At 31.8% G+C, this 22,304-nt stretch overlaps 3 protein-coding genes across 4 annotated transcripts; 2 read left to right on the top strand and 1 right to left on the bottom strand.

The window, feature by feature from the left end:
• Positions 1–14: 14 nt before the first annotated feature.
• LOC140040112 (dnaJ homolog subfamily C member 22-like) lies at positions 15–3,832 on the bottom strand. The gene is made up of 3 exons (XM_072085793.1): positions 3,113–3,832; positions 2,299–2,540; positions 15–1,739 (listed from the first exon to the last, which is right to left on the bottom strand). Exons 1-3 carry the CDS (start codon positions 3,708–3,710, stop codon positions 1,560–1,562), a joined length of 1,020 nt encoding a protein of 339 aa, XP_071941894.1. The 5' UTR covers positions 3,711–3,832; the 3' UTR covers positions 15–1,559.
• Positions 3,833–4,189: 357 nt separating this feature from the next.
• Positions 4,190–6,682, top strand: LOC140039523 (dnaJ homolog subfamily C member 27-like). The gene is made up of 6 exons (XM_072085133.1): positions 4,190–4,278; positions 4,611–4,779; positions 5,122–5,194; positions 5,378–5,574; positions 5,967–6,037; positions 6,245–6,682. The coding sequence occupies exons 2-6, from the start codon at positions 4,630–4,632 to the stop codon at positions 6,324–6,326; spliced, it is 573 nt and encodes a 190-aa protein (XP_071941234.1). The 5' UTR covers positions 4,190–4,278; positions 4,611–4,629; the 3' UTR covers positions 6,327–6,682.
• Positions 6,683–7,044: 362 nt separating this feature from the next.
• LOC140040113 (vesicle-fusing ATPase-like) lies at positions 7,045–19,704 on the top strand. 2 transcript variants are annotated; one of them, XM_072085794.1, is made up of 24 exons: positions 7,045–7,163; positions 9,463–9,563; positions 9,970–10,066; positions 10,240–10,279; positions 10,882–10,960; positions 11,215–11,302; positions 11,672–11,729; positions 12,072–12,213; positions 12,500–12,572; positions 12,757–12,868; positions 13,049–13,206; positions 13,645–13,719; positions 14,178–14,268; positions 14,475–14,549; positions 14,786–14,973; positions 15,257–15,352; positions 15,824–15,980; positions 16,151–16,284; positions 16,489–16,555; positions 16,832–16,911; positions 17,132–17,266; positions 17,528–17,592; positions 17,729–17,836; positions 18,150–19,313. In XM_072085794.1, the coding sequence occupies exons 2-24, from the start codon at positions 9,463–9,465 to the stop codon at positions 18,160–18,162; spliced, it is 2,232 nt and encodes a 743-aa protein (XP_071941895.1). In that variant the 5' UTR covers positions 7,045–7,163; the 3' UTR covers positions 18,163–19,313. The 2 variants fall into 2 exon arrangements, 1 of the variants encoding a protein (XP_071941895.1); XR_011842691.1 differs by lacking the exon at positions 17,528–17,592 and having other exon boundaries at positions 18,150–19,704.
• Positions 19,705–22,304: the final 2,600 nt, after the last annotated feature.

A 22,304-nucleotide genomic window follows, 5' to 3' on the forward strand; every position in this document is an offset into this window, starting at 1 on the left:
AAGTCATAGCTGAGAAGTTCCCTGAATTTTTTATTTTGCAATCGAAATTGGAATGACCACTTTTAGCCCAACTCGGACAGCATCTTAAACGAATCGTTTTGTTTGGTCAGGACTCGTTGGGCCGCTGTCGAGTTGGGCTTAAATATTTGTTTGAAATCATTTCACACATAAGTTGTATTGATGTTGTTGTTTATATTTTGTTTTCAGTTCTTTTGTGCTTAACAATCACAACCGTTCGCTTTTTTTTTCTCCTTTTTTTTTTTAGATCTTTTGAATTTATGTAGTTAATTAGTATACAATTACATAATCTATTTCTTTTGAAAGACATTTAATCATAATATTTAAAGCACACATGAGGAAAAAATACAATAATTAGATTAGTTTAAATTGTTCAACAATTGGTAATATCAAATTTATAAAAAGTGCAGTACAGTACTGATACAAATTATAATATTGATTAATGTTTATTCATCATTCACTCATACTGCACAACAAATTCAAAATTAACAAGAAAAAATATACTAGTCTAAAATATAAATGATTTGATTTTAAGTTTGAATATGTTTATACTTATTTTATATTTTATTTAAGGCACTAATTGTTAAAATTCTGTTATTGTGTTTAGTTTCTAATACAATCCTAAAAATATTTCAAAATATTTCAGGGTTTCGAATCCAGCCTCTTTTTTTTTTTTATCTATACGACATAATAGTTTTAGTTTTGTTTATATATTTTTGGATTCAGCATTTTCAGTTTTAAATATCTTACAGTAACTAAAAATAGGTCCAATTATTGCAATGATCAATATACTTAATATAAATTACTACAACAGGAATAATTGTTTTTTTTACACATATTTTAACATTTTAATACTAACCTGAGCTTTCCAAAGTTGCCTAATGTTACATAGTGACCGCGTAACAAAAGATTCTGTGTTTAAGCCTTGGTTGCTTTAACATTATTTATCTCACAGTCTATACAAATATTTGGTATTACTTAGGAATGATTTTAACTGGCTTGCACAGTACAGGAATTACACTTTACTCACTATAACAGTCGTAAAAAAACGATGGGTGTATATAATGTTATGTACAATGCACATAGGGAATGTAGACTAGATCCGACATACAAAACTATATTTATCAGTAAGTTTACTATCACTAGGACGCAACACATGTCATTTGACTATTATCACAAGTTCAGATGGACTCTCGCTTCTGATTGGTCAACTTAGTTGTGCTGCTGTTGTATGTCCTAATACTATAGGAATGAACATATGGCACATATTTTTTTCCAAAACGCATACTGTGTAACGCATACTGTGTAACGCATACTGTGTAACGCATACTGTGTAACGCATACTGTATAACGCATACTGTGTAACGCATACATTTTTCAGGGAGAAGAATCTTTTCCAACATACACTAACCACAACATTATCGTCTGTCTACATTTTTAAACCTTAATGCTACTGACCAAGCTTTACATACAAAATGTCTTTGCTGTCATACAATGTAGATTCAGCAAAAAAATATTTTTCATTTCAGATGACACTATATTTAATGTTTTCTTTTCTTGTGAATGGCAAATAAAGTACTACAAGCATCTTGTATTTTTATAAACATTTCTTGCGCTTCTTCTTTTCCCTTTTTATGTTTATCTGGATGCCATTCTCTGGATAGCCTCCGACAATGTTTGGTGATCTCCTCTCTTTCAACACCTTTAGGTAAACCAAGGACCTGTAATAAGAACAGAAAACACTGTCAATTTTAAATTTTTAATTAAAATTGTCATTTAAAAAAGTGTCATTTTAAAAAGTAGAATATTTGAACAATGTCCTGTTCTTTTTTGCTCCTCCGGCGCAGGCATGCCTTATGAGGTGCGGCATTCTTTTCTATATAAATATCCATTTTTCTCATGTACTGTAGCCGAATTACTTCTCTTTTCAAATGGAAATATTAATCTTAATTTTATTTCCTCTAATTATTGTTCCTATGTAATTTTAACATGGTCAAAGCAAGGCAACAACAGGATGCTCAGCTCCCGCGTTCCACACCTCATAAAAGAAGCCGCGCCCTGTACAGTACATAGTACAGTAATGTTGGTATTTGTTGCAGCCAGACATAAGATCGAAGGACTGTTACGAGTTCTTGGCAAGGCGAACTCAGTGTCCTGTTGTTAGATTACATTGGTCAAAGTGACTATCCATTTTTATTGTAAGAAGAAAATAAATAATGTTTTGATCAAATTGAATTTGGATTTAAAGTCACTTATCACATTGGACTGCATAATACAAACCTTATATGCATTTGTCTCCCCTTGTGGATCTAAGGCCTCTACAAACTCATTATACATATTCTTCCATCCGATTTTCCAACCTGTTTGGATCAGTTCGTACACAACGTTTTTAAGTTCTTTCCAGAAGGGCGACTCGAAAAAGTGGTTAATTGCTTCATGTAAATACACTGTTTCACCGTCAGACGTTGTGACAGTTGCATTGTACAAAAGAAATGAACTCCATAGACACATTACAATTAAACCTGTTGAATGTAAAATTAAATTAATTAGCAAACATGTATTTTTTATTATTTATAGGGATTAAATTTCAAATCTAAAATATTTATCCATCTGTACTTCTATACAATTATACTGTACAATATACTATTTATTGTCTTTTTCAAATTTACTGCACTGTACTGAACTGTAATAAAAAAATAAGAAAGAATTCCACTCCAGTCTTGAGGTCTTTGACTGTACAGGAATATCAATTTACAAACAGTGCACTTTTTAAAATTTTAGTTTTGCAGCCTCCGCAAGGCAAGACAATTAACAGCCAATCACACCGGTCGACACTTTATTTTAAATCTTTCTTTAATCTTACATGGAAGTTGGTATTTAGGGGCCGGGGAAGCTTCATCATAAATGAGGTCACTTCAAGTTTGACAGGGTCAGTGTCGGCTGGCACGATCTGCACTCATTTGTACATTCTTTGCTTTTATTGTATTTGAAATTGCAAAAAATTGAGCAACAAATTGTGCAATTTGTATAGTACACTGTATAGAGCATTGCAAATTGCGTATCGTGTATTACATAAATATTTACTATTATTTACCACCAAAAGCTAATTTTGTAAATCGTTTGCAGCAACTTCTTTGAGGTCGAATTTGTCGTTTGTACTTCTTCGTTGTTTGGAATAAAATAGAGCTTGCAACTACAACCGACGCGATAGCAGTGGGCTCCCTCAGGATGAGTAATGCACCGTACGCTCCAAGTAAAGAATATTTAAATGATCCCGTTTGATCTCCAATGTTTCCCACTATATAAACCGCAACTGCAACACTGAACGGTACGAGAACAAACTGCAAAAGTGTTACTATGTTTGGATTTAAAGTTTCTGGTATTGCGCAAAGAACGAGGTACCCACAAAACGTTGCAAATACGAGTTGTCCTATCCACCTTGAAAGGCTAAATTGAGGTTTTCTGTCATTTCTTAACTGTGATGTCAACCAATCCATGTATTCATACGTTTCATTAGCAGCATCAACATAAGACGGGATTCGCCATAAGTCCCTCACCCAGCCTAGGCAGAATCCACCCCAAGTACACCACCACACGAAAGCCTGTCGGTCCCGGCCAAGGTAGAAATGGTGCATGCCGAACCAGCCTCCGATGAGCCATAACAAGTAGGTGGTTAACGTTGATTTAGACATAACTATAAGAAGAAAAGGTAGAAAAAATAAATGGTAAAAACCTCAACCCATTCTGTTATTTTAAACAATCATAAGATGTCAAATTGCGCAACGAAGTAAACATCCATCGTGCCAGTTTTTGATTTGTTGATTTTCCGTCAAGGAAGATAACAATCACGTATGAAGCGCAAAGTAGGTAACATAAAATACCTCATGATTAAACAAATATCTTTCGAAATTCGTTAATAGTGAATCCTTATAAAGCTAGGAAATGTAAGTTATTTTATTTGTATACAAATAGTATTGCAAGATGCAATGAATTCTTAGATTTAAAAGTATCCACACTCCAAACAAAACGTATTTGTCATATTAAGCTTTCCATAGTTTGATTATTTGATCAATAAACTCATTCGATTGGTCTATTTTGAGAAGATCTAGCTCCTATGACTTCTAGGTTTTGTGAGCAGTTTTTGGGGAACGCATACATAACCAGTCGAATACGCACAGTAATTTAAAAAACCGGGGTAACAATAAACAACGCGACGGGATTTCCACCAAAAAAATGTGTTTACACTCTAGAAATAAATCAGTATGTATGTTGTGACATTTGGTCATGTATTTCTTATATTATATTATCGGTGTTAATCGGCGTCAACTTTTTAACTTGCCTAGAGGCACGGTAGATGGCTAGCTATTGTGTAGTGAAGGCCTAGTAAGTAGGCTTGTAGTAGTAGTATGCAGCAGCAGCAGTATATGTTTTTTGGCGTAGGTTGGGATTCAGACGTGTGTCTTATTTCGGCCGCCAAAGTTATATCGGCCGCCGATTATGGCACGCCTAAATCCATGGTCAGCCACTTGCGGCATAATTACTCACTATGGCCTTATTAATTGTATTGCTAATTTTATCTATTATGTCTTTAGATGATTGTTTGACTGACCCATGGAACATACAGAAGCTAAATCGATAACGGAATTAGTAAAGAAACAATGCAAAAAAACCATACAGTCGCTACAATGGATTAAAGTTGTTGCTGTCGGAAACACCAGTGTAGGCAAGACTTGTCTGATAAAACACTTCTGCGAAGACAAGGTATAATTTTCCCTATATAGTAATATTTTATTCTGCCACACCATTTTTGTAGGTACAATTAATTTAGTATATAGGGGGTAAAGCATTAGATTGAATAGTACAGTAATAGAATTGAAGGAAAAATGATCTTGGTGTTATTGACATTCTACACTCTTCAAAAGTACTATATTAGACCCAAATCTAAAAATTGTTTTATTTTATTTGATTGAATGAAAATTTAAATTCACATACAGTATGCTATTAATTTAAATTAAAATAATAATGCTCAACTACATAAAAGCAAGGAAACCCTATATTAATTTGTTTAGTCTAATATGAGAATTCTTATTGTGTTCCTTTCAGTTTTCTGCAGGCTATCAGCCAACAATTGGCGTGGATTACGGATTCAAGACGTACTCTGTAAATGACACCGAGTGTAAGAATAATGTTTTTGATTAAATGTTTCTGTTGCTTTATGTTGAAGAAATTTATTACAAGCAAAGCAAAGTTTTGAGAGAAGGTGCCCTATTTTGGGGAGCATATGAAAAAGACATGAACATACAGTGTAGATCAAATAGGTTATCAGTATATGATAATTCAAAGTTTCTTTTTTAATTAGTAAGAGTTCATTTGTGGGATTTATCTGGTAACAGTGATTACCTAGACGTACGATCTGAATTATACCACAGCACTCAAATCATCCTTCTTGTCTTTGATGTCACCAGCGCAGTGTCGTTTACAAGTCTTGACAACTGGTACAAAGAGATCACAAGATTTGGGAATGGAGCTGCACATGTTGTTCTAGTGGCAAACAAGGTGGTGTTTTATATTTTGTCTATTACAGTAGTTGATCTAGGTTCTAGTCTCACTATTGATAAAAAATAAATATTTTGGTACATCTGCTATTTCATACATTAAATACTTTAGCTAGTTTCAAGACAGAATCGAAACACTGACTGGTGGACTAAACTAACAACATAAGACAATAGACAATTAACTACAGACTTTTACAAGTCTATAGAAATGGAAATTTCACTCTTCCCTGATACTGGGATAGAACCTTCCATACTACGGGGAGCCACATACCACAAACATTATATCAAAGTCTTTTAAGGGACACCTCAGGACCCAACCCAACAAACTCGTATAATAAATTTGAATGTTTTTCTTTATCAAATTTAAGTTATATTTTAATTATATTTATTTAGATCGATCAAAAATCTAAACGTGTTGTGTCAGCTTATGACGCTGTGAGGTGGGCTACAGCGAAGAATGTTCGGTGAGTTTTTTTTACGATAAAATTTAAAGGTGACAATAAATAATTCATAAAATTTATGAAACCTAAGTAATACAATTGGGAGTTATATAGCCTCCGTATATGAGGTTAGATCATTTATATGAAGTTATGAATGAATTTTTATCGCAACAACGACAAACACACACTCTCAATAAAATTATTCAACTTTTGATTGTTTTACCTTTATAGGTATTTTGAAACTTCTGCATCCAATGGAAGTGGTGTAAATAAGATGTTTAGAGAAACCCTAAAAAACGTTATGGATGAATGATCATGTCAACAACAAAAATAGGGACATATTTAATACGTTCTTCCAATCCAGACCAGACAGCGAAGCGAAGTCTGGCTGGAAGTAGAGAAAGGTTTTAGTGGTGGATTCATGAATTTGATAAATAGCTGTCCAATATGAGAGCTAAATCATGGAGGTAAAAAATAATAAATAATTAATTTTTTACCTCCATGGCTAAATCTTCTAGGGAATTCCTGGGGCATGATTCACCCATGGACATTTTAAAAATATAATACATTTTATATATAGTACAAGCTAACAGCTTCCCATCCAATGGGCGGACGTCATCTAATCTCAATCATCATCTTATATAAAAAAAATGTTTTATATAAATAGTGCTGTCATTTATTTTAACTGTTTATTTATATCAAATAAAGATTTAAGATAGAGAGATACTGATTCTGTTTTATTTTTCAACTTGATCAAATCAAGGAGTCAAGAGTAGCTGGTGATACGGTGTTGCGATTTCACATAATCATATAATGAATGATACTCAATGCAAAATTATTGCATTGATTATATACTGTACATAGTACTGTACATAGTACTGTATAAGTATATACAAAGTTAATGAAAGAAAACTGAAAAACGCGACTTTTCTATAATTATAATACATATCTTTCGGCGCCCCGTACTTTGTCCTCTTGGTGGCGCTACTTTATGTCATGTTGTTTAATTTTTTATCGTGTTGGAATTGGCCACATCAGTCGCAAAAGTCTGGACAATAAAATATTATTTTGGAGCTCGTTAAAACCTGTCCTCGGTAAATTACAAAAATATAAAATTATAGCGGAAACGTTTGTTGATTAAATCTAAACGGTGCGTATTAAATTTGAATATTTTGTTTTGTCATTTATAAATGTTTTGACTAAATATTAATAAGTAGACCTAGGCTAGGCCTAGGCCTGACTAAACTGGAAGGAGACGCACCTCTCTACAAACTAATTGGCCGGATGGAGCGCACGGGAGATCGGAGAGCACTGCTTGTAGGACCCAATCATAGGCGGCTGCTAGGCCTACCTGGGCCAAGTCCCGTCATATTCATAAACAAATAACATAATCCCGCCTTATATTACACACTGCATGTCATTTTTTGTTTTTGGTTGAAGGTAACTTAAATAATAAAATGTAAGAATTGCCAGATTTAATTATTGGCCTACCTAGGCTAGGCTATAGATACTGATTTTGTTCTTCTTTTCGATTGATCTTTATTAATTCAAATATAGTAAGTTAGCCTAGTCTAGGCCTAACTAATTTAGTATGTCAAAGAAGTATAAAATAAGACATTATTTAGGCCTAGGCCTATATGTAATTATACAAATTTACTGTTTCATGCAATTTACTGTGTTTTCAAAAGATTACGACAAATTTTGACAAAATATTAAAAAAATTGAAAAAAATTAGTTATTCTGATTATTATTATTTCACTGAAGCGACCCTATCACATGATCTGAGTAAATCTGTAAATGGCACTTATTTGTATTTAAAGTAGTTCAATGGGAATGGCATTTAAAAAAGATGTTACACTACAGTAAATCTATTGCAATTTTCATAGTTCAAAAGCCTTAATTAATGCAATTTTTTTATTTTTGTTTTATTTAGCTAATTAGTAAAAAAAGTAGGTTATGCGTCTGTTTGCGATTTTGCATATATAGGTTTAACAACTTTATTAATAGCTTAAAAGCTAGAAGGAAATAGTTGTGTTTTATTTTGCCTAGTTCAAAAGCCTTTACTAAACAGAATTTGTTCTAGATTTTGCATATAGCTCAAGCCTTTTACAAAATGTTTTCTTGCTTTTGTTGCCTAGTGCAAAATAGTGCAATTTGTTTGAGATATTTACCTTTTTTTTAATTTGAATGCTGTAGTTCACAAATCTTATTATTTTGCATACTGTACTACTGTACCTACTGTACCTACTGTATATGGCAAGTACATTGTGATCAATAGATTTTATTCACTGTTTTAGTGTACAGAATTTTGATACTACTGTATTAATGTATTTGTGATAAAATAATTTATAATAGCCAACAATTTACTTTAAATTTTGCAATAACTGGTAATAATATTGCATAGATTGACGATACTACCAACTGATGCATCTATCTTTGCAACATTTTGATTACTGATGTACACTCTGATGCATAACATTATACAGTGTTTCACAAACTCATTTTAGATGCTGTATAAATCTTTAACTTAGATAAGAATATTTTATTTGATATAGCAGATATTGTTGTAATTATGTAGCAAGATGCTCTGATATATACTGTAATATTTTTAACTTATGTTTGCAATTAATGATTTTAGCCTCTTGAATTCTTACATATAATTATGACTGTTGCAATATAATACTGTGTAAGTCACGTGTAAATGTCACAGACCTGTGTTTCTGTTAACATTTATTGTGATTCTGTCTGTTAATTCTGTTAATTGTGTAATAGCGTGTTGTATGCGCATGATTTTTGACAAGAGATGATTGTGTTTGTAATTTACTCAACATATAGTTAATATTTATGAATATTTTTACATTTTTTCTTAGTTAAGTTTGTGAATTTGTAACTTTTACTTAAGAATGCACCAATTGTCATTGATTGAGTGCCACCGATTTAAAGGTGTAAGTTTAAATAAATATATATATACATATACTGTACAAACCAAGATAGCCTACAAATGAATACAAGATAAGCAATTTAAACTACAGTGATGCTTTTAAATTCATTGTACAATTGTTAATGTATATTAGAAATTAAATTAATAAATCTGTTTGAATTACATTACAGTAATAAATATATTTTAAAATACCTGTACTTTATATCCATAAAGATTATTATTTTATACTGTAACACACTGAGTAGATTCTTGTCATTTGATTTGAGGATTTATGTCACATGATATTCAATATGCAATTTCATTATGCTTTTCCCATGCTTCTAAATTGATTAGCTATATTATTAAAGTAAAGTTTACTAATGTATTTTAAAATAATTTTTATCCATAATATTAAATTGATTAATTTATTATCGTATTTACAGCGTTTCCTTTTTATCTTTAAAAATAATTTATATTTAATTATAAACATAAACAGAAAAAAGTTTTTGATTATATAATTATATTTTAGATGCCTTCTACTATAATGAAGGTGGTGCGGTGTCCTTCGGACGAGCTATCCATCACAAATTGTGCAATAGTAAGCCCAGAAGATTTTAAAAGAAATGCCAAGTAAGCTTTTATTATAATAACCACACAAACACATCATTACCATATCGATATTATCATTGACATCGTCGTCATTGAAACCTGACCGATCGTAATTAAGGCTAAAACGATGTCTTTAACTTCTTTTTGAAGATAGATATCTTTATCATTTACTGTTACCATCTTAATGCAGTACAACATTGACATCAATATCGAATGAATATACCATCAACATCATCATTCCTATACAATCAAAACCTTTATCATTAAAGATCATCAATATTTTTATCATAAATAAATTATACAGATCAATATTTTCATCATTTTTGATAATAAATATTGTCATCATTGCAAATATTGTTATCTTCATTATCATCACAATTATGAATTATAAAAAAAAAAATACACTTACTATTATTTCGTTTTAAAGGCATATTACTGTAAGAGTCCAGGGTAGCCCATATGTATTCAGCATTGCTCTTGACCAGAAGGTACCCAGCAGCTCGATTGGCTTCAGTCTGGTTCAGGTTAGTTAAACGTATTTACAACTGTTGGCTTGACCATAAAGGTAAAAATATAAAAGACTCTATAAATTAGATCAAATTAATTTTATAGGCTCTTCATGATTTAATCTTTCTTTATGTTTTGCTAAAGCTAAATAAATACATTTTAAATGGTAATATTGTTTTTATTATTGTAGAGAAAATGGGCAATGCTGTCAATTGGCCAAGATGTAGAAGGTAAGTGTGGGGTTCACGTAGATTTTCCTGGTTAGCACGTAGCCACTGCCGTGGACAGATGAAGGAATGCTTGACATAATGTGACCTTTAGGGGATAAGCATGTACTGTAGTTGGCATGTCACAGCGCTATGAGCAATGGTCCTTGGATTGACACTATACAAATGAAAGACAATTTCATATATGTTTTTATCATGCAGAAAGTTTACTATAGTCTGCCATTGATATCAAGAAAAAAGCAGGCGAATGTATTGATAGATTAAGCCATTACTGGACTTCAATGAATCAAAATCAATATTTATGTTTATACATTTGAAAGTCTGCCTTTCTGACCTATGACCTTTGCGTTTGATTATTTATTATGTTAATTTAATCCCTCTTATCTTATTACACTATGTACTATCTCATGGAGAAATTTCTCTATAGTGGTCACTTTCTCAATATCTAGGCATCAAAACTACAATTTTTTTACTATGTAAAATAGGGATCATGTAAAAATTATTCTGCTTCAGTTTAATTAATTAGTTTTGTATAGAAGAATAAAACTTTTTTTTTTAAATATAAGCAAACAATTATGTGTGTTTTATAATTTTTGTTATTTTAGTTTCTCCCTACAATCTCGACCCAAACACTCAGCTGATTGCTACTATTGTTTTAGAAGCAGACTATCTTCAGAAGAAAAGGTAACTGTTCCTAATCTCTGCCTACACTATCAAACTAGTTCTTTAAAGTGCTTTATTTTAACATCACCTATTATATGCATGTTTAAGCCCATGAGGTAATAAAAGATAGTCAGCTTACCACCATTTTGTTTTGACCATACAGTATATGTATTTCCATGGCATTATCTTATAGCAGTTTTTTTCTTTGTTATTAGATTTATTTTTTCTTCCATTTATTCATTAATTACATTTCTCTGTCTTTTTCTTTATTTTAGTGGCAGCAGTGAGGCTTATGATTCTGATAAAATGGCTCAGGAATTTTGTATCCAGTTTGTAAGGAAAGCATTCAGTGTAGGTCAACAGGTACGTCTAGTGGAAAAACATCAATTTAAGCATGGCGTAGATGCAATTCAAGCAAGTTGACCAATGACAAATTAGAATAAATAATGGCTTGTGATTGATCAAATTAATTACATACATTCCTTGGCATGTAAAAATAATTGAGAATTTCTCAACGTGTGATAATTTGTCATTTAAAAACAATGTGTTTAAAAGAAAAACCTTATTTTAGAAAAATTAAATAGACCCAGCGTGGTTTACGAGTTGCTATGGCACTACAGCTATTACAATATAGATGTGTTTTATATACTAATTTAGCATTGATTGAAGCATTTCAATTTTGTGCATTTTAATAAATTGCTTTATCAATTTATTTGTCATCTTCATCCCTAGATGGTATTCAAAATGGCAGATAAGAAGTTGCTTAGCTTGGTGGTTAAAGAGATTAGTGGTAAGTAAACTGCATGCTTCAATGCACATTCAACTTGGAGCTCTTACATTTATTATTTTAAGTGAACTAACTGTGTTATAGCATGGAGGAATTAGTTTATTCTTCCATTGATGCTAAATTATATTTAGGTAAATTGCACAAGGCAAATTTGTACCAAGATAAACATACACACAAGATACATAACACCATGCAAGCTAATAGATTGTGGTGTTACATGACACAGTCGAACCACGGACTGTGGAACTAATAGGCTAGCACCTATATCACCAAGCTACAATGTACAACTAACACATTGAATGAAGCAATACAAAGCCGTGATAAAATTCCATTTTTTCTTTACAGGAGCTGACCCTTCGATATTAAAAGGTCAATCGGGGTCTGGTAAATCCAGCGCTCTTAAGATCGGTGAACTTCTTAGTAATAGCCAGATCATATTTGAGAAAGGAGAGAATTCCGCTCTTAATTTAACTGGCAAATCTAAAGTGTAAGTGTTTCTAATGTATATTTTAAAGTCTGCTCAAATTAATTTGTCATGCTCTAAAAGAAAGTATAACCAGTATGGTAGATATTATTCATGAACAAGGAATATTAAAACTGTACTGCTATTTTTATTCCAATTTGATCTTCAGCATTCCATTTAAATATGTTTATGCTGAAGTTTCCTCCTTTTGTATTTAAACCAAAGACCTCATAATGTAATACAGGGTGAGCATTTCATCATGAAATTTGTCATTAATTAATTTGTCATGTCAATTTAATTGTCATTTTAGAAAGACAGGGGCTCAATCCATCATTAATCCTGACTGGGATTTTAAACAAATGGGAATTGGAGGTCTGGATAAGGTAAGAAAAAATGTTCTCATCACAAACCATTCTCTGATTATATTAGTTAATTTTTCATTTTACACCAGTACAAACCAGGTCATAAATATAATTGAGAGATAGTTAGTTCAATCAAATAATCTGAAGGCAAATGTTCTATTAAAATTGTACATTAAAAAAAAAAATTGTATTCATTTTCTTACAGGAATTTTCAAACATATTTAGGAGAGCGTTTGCATCTCGCGTCTTTCCCCCTGAGTTTGTAGAACAGATAGGTGGCAAGCACGTGCGGGGTATCCTATTGTATGGACCACCAGGTAATATATAGTGGATTAACTGGATACATACTTTTAGGACACCTCTATTGAGTGGACATTTTGTTTGTCCTTGAAGGTGACACCTATCAAGGGGACACTTTCAGGGAAAGTAAATTGACAAATGTTCTCCATAGTCAGTTTGTTCAAACAGTTTTACCCAAATTATTTTCCCTATTTCAGGTACTGGTAAAACTCTGATGGCAAGAACTATCGGTAAAATGTTAAACGCTCGTGAGCCGCAAATTGTCAATGGACCAGAAGTACTCAACAAATTTGTGGGAGAATCAGAAGCAAATATTAGAAAGCTATTTCAAGCAGCTGAGGAGGAACAAAAGAGGGTTAGTATCCAATTTGCCTGGGGTTAGAGGGTTAGTACAGTCAACTCTCCCAATACCAGACACCTTTGGGCCGGCCAAATAAGTCTGGTTTTCCGGAAAGTCTGGTATTCGGAATGTGTTTTTAATGGTAAAAATAAATTTGGGACCTTTTGGTCCTCAAAAAAAGTCTGGCATTGGGAGAGTTTCTGGTTTTCAGAGAGTCCGGTATTGGGAGAGTTGACTGTATCCAATTTGCCTGGGGCGAATTTCTTCCTATGTAAGTTTTAAAACTAAACCCCAACAACCACCCACTCCCCATAAAAAAATAAAGGGAAAAATAATCTTATGCTAAGCCTCTGCTACCCCTTCATTTCAATATGTGAAACAGAAAAGGAGAGAAATTATGCGAAAATTATGTATATTATATACTAAATGTATTATTTTGAATTGCATTGACAGTGTGGAATAAACAGTGGTTTGCATATTATAATACTGGATGAGATTGATGCTATCTGTAAGCAGAGAGGCAGTATGGTAAGTAATCAAATATACACAGCTAGACATACATTATTGATAACCTGATACGATATAATATGACTTACTCTAAGTGTATTCTTTACTCTCTGTGTATATCATCTTAAACAAAATCAATTTATTGCATACAATTACATATATCTGTATATATTATACTGCCTTTTTCCATGTACAATATTTAATTCAATGTAATTAAAAATTGGCAAGAACAATGATATACTGTGCATTGCAAACAATTACATAACAAAGGTATCCTATTTTAAAATATAATATTTATTTAATCACAATTAAAATATCCGTTTAAAGGTTTAAATTGCTACATTTTGACATGAATGTGATGTGTGCGTTAAATATTATTTGATGATTTTCTTTTTATCCTTTTTTGTAAAATGTGGTATGAATTAAATTGAATATAATTAGATAAAATTAACACAATAATTTATGCATATACATTGCAGTCTGGCAGTACTGGTGTACATGACACAGTTGTCAACCAACTTCTGTCTAAAATCGATGGTGTGGAACAGCTGGACAACATTTTACTTATTGGTAAGTAATGCTGTTGAATGCTTGAGCTACTCTTCCTTAAATGTTAATGTCTTGGATTCATATCCAGATATAAATCTACTCTGTTTAAGTGGTTTTTTTTTAAAACTTTTATACACATTTCTTTTTGTATAGAATTTGTAGTATAAAAATGATAAATATATGCACGATCATGTTGTGATAGATTCTTTGATTAATTTTTTTTCAAGGAATGACAAATAGAAGAGATTTAATAGACGATGCTTTGCTTCGACCAGGCCGACTTGAAGTACAGATGGAAATTAGTAAGAAAGTTTGATTATTAAGTGCGAACAATTAAATATGTTTAGTAAAAGGTACAAAAAAGTAGTCTAGAATAGAATATATTTTTAAATTCTCAGATATACAGTACTGTATATGATTTTCAGCCTAGTCTAGTAAATTTCAATTACTTTGTATAGACCATTGTCTTTTCCAACATATTACCTATAATTGTTCAAGTTTTAAAATATCATAAAATTGTGCTCTTTTAAACCCAAAGGTTTACCAGATGAAGAGGGTAGAATACAAATATTTGAGATTTACGTGAATAAAATGAGAGACAACAACAAAATGGCGAAAGATGTTGACATCAAAGAGCTAGCAATTGAAACCAAGAACTACAGTGGTGCTGAAATTGCTGGGCTTGTACGAGCAGCACAGTCGATGGCCATGAATAGGGTTATTAGGGTAATGGAAGCCTTAATCTTTCACATTGCCTAGATATTTAAAAATCGCATGCTCAGTTATATCAAATTATTACTACACTGATCATATCCTATTTTCACATTTCCTAGCAAAACCCTGGAGTTTACATACATATTTTTTTATATTGTGTATGCCTCGATGTGTCTTGGTTTTTTATGCATTGAATTTTGTTAATTATCAAGTCTCTTTTATAGATAAAGCCTGATTTGTAATTGATTTTTTAAAGTAATAATTTAATTTAATCATTTTTTGGATTTCATTACAGGCCGATTCAAAAGTAGTAGTTGACTATGATGCGGCAGAAAATATTCAGATTACAAAACAAGATTTTGTGATGGCTATGGAACATGATATTAAACCGGTAAGTTATTCAGTAGAACCTCTATTAAGGAGACACATTTAAGACCCAACGAAATGTCCCCTTAATAGGGGTGTCACCTGGAAAGGGGTTGGCAATAGTGTTAACTCTTTAACTGCTGTCGTTATTTTCACGGAAAAGTTTCTACTAAATGGCGTTGACCCCTGAATAGGGGTGTCTCTTGAATATGGTGTCCCCTGAATAGGGGTTTCCTCTGAATAGATTTTTCCCCTGAGTAGAGGTGTCTCCTGAATAGGGGTGTCCTCTGAATAGATTTGTCTCCTGAATAGGTGTGTCTCCTGAATGGAGGTGTCCCTTGGATAGAGGTGTCCCTTGAATAGAGGTGGCCCAAAGGAGAGGTCCTACTCTCTGTATGTACTGTAACTGCTTATGTAACTCTGCCAAATCCTATTATGGAACAATATATAATTATGTAGTAGGGTTATACAAACATGACCATATTATTGTTTGTAGGCATTTGGTGTGAGTAACGAAAACTTTGATCGTTATATCGTCAATGGTATCATCCCTTGGGGACCTCAAGTTACAAGAGTTATAGAAGATGGAGAGCTTATTATTAAACAAGCACTCGAAAGTGAAAGAACACCATTGGCTAGTTTACTTTTGGAAGGTAGGTCTGAAAAACGGTATAAATGGTTTTTTTGTGTAAATAATAAAGGAACTTTTTCTAACTTAGTAAATGCAGCAAGTAAATTAAAGGAGTCTCTACAAATCTTCCTACCCAACCATGTATGCTCTGCTTTGTGATTGGTCAGTTTAAATGTTTTTTTCTTTTATCAGGCGCTCCAACCAATGGCAAGACAGCATTAGCTGCCACACTTGGAATTAAGTCCGAGTTTCCTTTTGTCAAGATCTGTTCACCAGAAGACATGATTGGTTTCTCAGAAAGCGCCAAATGTCACGCTATCAAAAAGGTCAGTATAGTGAGGTCAAACTTTAGTCTCACAGTTTTTAACACAGTATATTTTATTCTTTTTTTTTAAGAGTCTCTGTTTAAAAACTTTCCTGAGTTTCCTGCGTTTCCATACATTTTTTTAATAAGGTGCATGCCTAATTTTTTTATTTTCATGAAATAAAATTTATTTTGATTGCTTGATTGAATTTTTATTTTTTCATAGATATTTGAAGACGCATACAAGTCGCAACTGAGCTGTGTTGTTATAGATGATATTGAGAGATTATTAGGTATATATCTGTTGTTTTTTTATTATGAAAGCATATTCAAATAGAGAAAAATTCTCTTGAGTGACTCCATCTGTGATTCAAACTTGCTTCTTCTGCTTGATATACAGACACTGTACCATTAGACCACTTTTATGGAACGATCACATTTTAAAACTCTTCTACGTCCTTATCATTAGCTTGAATTGACATGTCGGGATCTACAAAATGATATACCGTTTACAATTTTGTATTCATGTACACATCAATTATTTAATTTTAAAACTTATTTTTTAACAGATTATGTGCCAATAGGCCCAAGATTTTCAAACTTGGTTCTTCAAGCTTTGCTTGTATTATTAAAAAAACAGCCACCGAAGGTAAGGAGACAACAGCAAGGTTTTTTTTTTTTTGATCCAACGTTTTTAGCTTGTACGATGTACTTCCAGACTTCGTTATAATTAAAAATAATTTTCAAGTTGAAAATAAAGTTATAATTGTACTAGAATTGGCTAGAGTCATGTTTTACCATATAAATAAATATGGCATTTCTTGTCTAGACTAATAAATTGAATGAATTGTATCTTTAAATTTTAACAGGGGCGTAAACTATTGATTATTGGAACCACCAGCCGAAAAGACGTTCTTGAGAATATGGAAATGACACCGGCATTTACCAAACACGTTCATGTTTCTAACTTATCGAGTGGAAGTGAAATTATTAAAGTCTTAGAGGTACGGTTTATATGGTTATTGAATGAATTTGATAGGATCCAAATAGGATTTTTTAGTTTAATCTTTTATAGTTAACTTTGGATATTTTTATGGATCGTTTAAGCGCTCTATAAAAGACAACCATTATTATCATTATTATAGTGTTAATTGTGATAATTCTCATGATAATATTAATAATTATCACAAAGTTAATGATGATGATAATATTTCAGCATCTTAGGGGTGTATTTAATCACAATGCGTTTATTATTCTTATTTCAGCATCTTAAGGGTGTATTTACAGAACAAGAAGTTTCAGAGATATCTTCAAAAATAAGTAATAAAGGGTAAATATTTACTTCATTCATACAAATGTTTTTTTCGTTTACTGTCCTGAAATGAGAGCTCGCTATTGGGCCGTCTGATTGACCTAGCATTGACATTTTTGACACAAATTAATTTTTTTAATTTAATCTTTCACAGTGTCTGGGTTGGGATCAAACGTCTTATAGCATTAATTGAAATGGCACGCCAGACAAAAGGACCGCATCGAGTGGCAAAGTTCTTGGTTCTGCTTGAAGAAGAAGGAGGGTAAGTGAATAATTAATGAAAATATGCATTAGAGTCCCTATAGTCCCCTTAAAAGTAGTGTCCAAATAGTGGGGTTCTACTGTACAGCTCTGTCTACACTAACAAACTGTATGTGACAAACATTACTACATACCATATTTGGTCATATCACACCATATTTGGTCATATCACACCATATTTGGTCATATCACACCATATTTGGGCACATCACACTTTTTTTGTCAAACTAGTTTGATAGTGTATACAGAGCCTTGAGTAATTGTGATTTTTTATGTTTTTTTATTAAAAATATTTTTAAAATTTTTATTTTCAGACTTAAACCATGATGAGCCGTGAAGTAATTATTTCTGAAATGGAAAATATTAATGTTATTAATAAAATTAATATTATAGAAATATTAAATATTAGCGACCAACACTTAATATAGAGAAACAGTACTTATGTGAGGAAAGTGGGTCATTGACCTAGGTCAAACTGAAATCTGTGTATGGCGTTTGAAATTGAATCAACTGTGTACGTGTGCTCTTGTTCTACAGTACATCGTAATGGCATAATATATATATTAATTTAATAAATAATAATAAAGTTGCTTTATGCCTGTGCATTTATAGATATAAATATCTCTTTGCAAATCCTGCCTTGTGAATAAATATACTATAATATGAGTACTTGTTGTGCTTGAATATATGTCAATAACTATTGTTGTTCAACCATACCATGCTGGGGTGTCACTATCTAATCAAATTACATGTGTGATAGATATTCAACGAATAAATAATATACCTTAGAAGTACAAGTTTAAAATAACTATTGATTTAATTTTGTTTCATTGTAATTACAGTTGTAAGATTAAATAAGCCCATGTGGCTTTAACGCAAGTTCCACCAGGATTTAAAACAATTTTAGAGATCCAACCATTCCATTTAAATGTTATATATATTTAAATTTAACCTAATATTATTAATTAAACATTGTTTCATATAATATCAATAACTTTTACCCCTGCAGTTTCTATATAAATATATATATATATAATATACATATTTTTAGTTTAATAATGAATGTAATATTGGTTTAAAAGTATTGCTTTTTGTCATGTTAATATAGTTAATATTAGTAGATTGATGACATTTAAACTACAGTATTTGAATGTCAGCCTAATACAACAGGATTTCAAGCCAGGATATGTATGCGCAGCAACTTAACCAAACAGCTGAAATTATGCTAAAATTAATTTAAAATTAATCTACTAATATTAAAATTTGTCCTCATTGAAATATTAATGTTAATGTCATATTTTTAATATATTATTGTCTCGAACAAAACACTATCGTATTGTGAAATCATTGTTTTAAAATAAAATTATAGTTACAATATCAAAAAAATATTGATATTTTATTAACTTTTCAATTTCATTTTTAGTATGTGCTATATATAGATAATATGAAGGATATTTTGTATTGTATTGGAGTTTATGTGCTGTAATTTTGTAGTTGTCCTAAAAAAAATATATACAGTAGTAAATTCTGATATTGTAATAGTCTATTATGGTATAGTACTATGTACATTATTTGTAGATATTTTTTGTAAAGTTTGTTTTCCAATAGGTGAATAGGTTTTCCTACCCTTTTATTTATTGACATCACTATACAATAATTTGACATGCGCAGACACATTGGGCTAGGCAATCTATAAAAAAATAACAGCCCAAAGGAAAACAAATTGCAAACAGAGATTTTTTTTTGTTTTTGGGCAATAATATAGTCATATATGCACACATATTGCATTATCATCGTATAGAGTCATAGTAACCAGTTATGTCAACAAATAAAAGGATCGAAATTTTGTCATTTTTCGAAAATTTCTCTGTACAGTACTATAGTTCAGGGATTTTATCAAAATTGGTCAAAATATCGATTTTTAAAAATTAAATTATGCAATAATATAGTCATATATTGCGTTATCATCATCGTATAGAGTCATAGTAACCAATAATAAACATGCGCAGAGTCGAATTATGGGTTCTTCCCATGTCAATTGTGCTATAGTAACCACTTTTGACATAACTGGTTACTATACCATAATAAACATCCGCTGAGTCGAATAATGGGTTCTGCGCATGTCAATTGTGCTATAGTAACCAGTTTTATCGAAAGGTCGAAAATTGGTCCTTTTTTGAAAAATCGCCAATTTACGACTTTTGTATTTGTTGACATAAATCGTTACTATAACATAATAAACATGCGCAGAGTCGAATAATGGGTTCTGCGCATGTCAATTGTGCTATAGTAACCACTTTTGACATAAATGGTTACTATAGCATAATAAACTTGCGCAGAGTCAATAAATGCATTCTGCGCATTTCAATTGTGCTATAGTAACCACTTTTGACATAAATGGTTACTATAGCATAATAAACATGCGCAGAGTCGAATAATGCGTTCTACGCATGTCAATTGTGCTATAGAACCACTCTTGACATAAATGGTTACTATAGCATAATAAACAGGTGCAGAGTCGAATAATGGGTTCTGCGCACGTCAATTGTGCTATAGTAACCAGTTTTATCGAAAAATAAAAAGGTCGAAAATTGGTCCTTTTTTGAAAAAAATCTCTGTACTATAGTACAGGGAAATTTTCGAAAAATCGCCAATTTCCAACTTTTTTATTTTTTGACATAAATGGTTACTATAGCATAATAAACATGCGCAGAGTCGAATAATGAATTCTGCGCATGTCAATTGTGCTATAGTAACCACTTTTGACATAAATGGTTACTATAGCATAATAAACATGCGCAGAGTCGAATAATGCGTTCTACGCATGTCAATTGTGCTATAGTAACCACTTTTGACATAAATGGTTACTATAGCATAATAAACATGCGCAGAGTCGAATAATGCGTTCTACGCATGTCAATTGTGCTATAGTAACCAGTTTTATCGATAAATAAAAAGGTCGAAAATTGGTCCTTTTTTGAAAAAACCTCTGTACTATAGTACAGGAAAATTTTCGAAAAATCGCCAATTTTAGACTTTTTTATTTTTTGACATAAATGGTTACTATATCATAATAAACATGCGCAGAGTTGAATAATGGGTTCTGCGCATGTCAATTGTGCTATAGTAACCAGTTTTATCGAAAAATAAAAAGGTCGAAAATTGGTCCTTTTTTGAAAAAAATCTCTGTACTATAGTACAGAGAAATTTTCGAAAAATCGCCAATTTCCAACTTTTATATTTTTGGACATAAATGGTTACTATAGCATAATAAACATGCGCAGAGTCGAATAATGAATTCTGCGCATGTCAATTGTGCTATAGTAACCACTTTTGACATAAATGGTTACTATAGCATAATAAACATGCGCAGAGTCGAATAATGCGTTCTACGCATGTCAATTGTGCTATAGTAACCACTCTTGACATAAATGGTTACTATAGCATAATAAACAGGTGCAGAGTCGTTAAATGGGTTCTGCGCATGTCAATTGTGCTATAGTAACCAGTTTTATCGAAAAATAAAAAGGTCGAAAATTTGTCCTTTTTTGAAAAAATCTCTGAACAGTACAGGGAAATTTTCGAAAAATCGCCAATTTTCGACTTTTTTATTTTTTGACATAAATGGTTACTATAGCATAATAAACATGCGCAGAGTCGAATAATGGGTTCTGCGCATGTCAATTGTGCTATAGTAACCACTTTTGACATAAATGGTTACTATAGCATAATAAACATGCGCAGAGTCGAATAATGCGTTTTGCGCATGTCAATTGTGCTATAGTAACCATTTTTTACATAAATGGTTACTATAGCATAATAAACATGCGCAGAGTCGAATAATGCGTTCTACGCATGTCAATTGTGCTATAGTAACCACTCTTGACATAAATGGTTACTATAGCATAATAAACATGCGCAGAGTCGAATAATGGGTTCTGCGCATGTCAATTGTGCTATAGTAACCAGTTTTATCGATAAATAAAAAGGTCGAAAATTGGTCCTTTTTTAAAAAAATCTCTGTAGGCCTACTATAGTACAGGGAAATTTTCGAAAAATCGCCAATTTTCGACTTTTTTATTTTTTGACATACATGGTTACTATATCATAATAAACATGCGCAGAGTCGAATAATGGGTTCTGCGCATGTCAATTGTGCTATAGTAACCACTTTTGACATAAATGGCTACTATAGCATAATAAACATGCGCAGAGTCGAATAATGCGTTTTGCGCATGTCAATTGTGCTATAGTAACCACTTTTGACATAAATGGTTACTATAGCATAATAAACATGCGCAGAGTCGAATAATGCGTTTTGCGCATGTCAATTGTGCTATAGTAACCACTTTTGACATAAATGGTTACTATAGCATAATAAACATGCGCAGAGTCGAATAATGGGTTCTGCGCATGCCAATTGTGCAATAGTAACCAGTTTTATCGAAAAATAAAAAGGTCGAAAATTT

This window comes from Antedon mediterranea, chromosome 2 (assembly GCF_964355755.1).
Source record: "Antedon mediterranea chromosome 2, ecAntMedi1.1, whole genome shotgun sequence".
Taxonomy (NCBI): Eukaryota; Metazoa; Echinodermata; class Crinoidea; order Comatulida; family Antedonidae; genus Antedon; species Antedon mediterranea.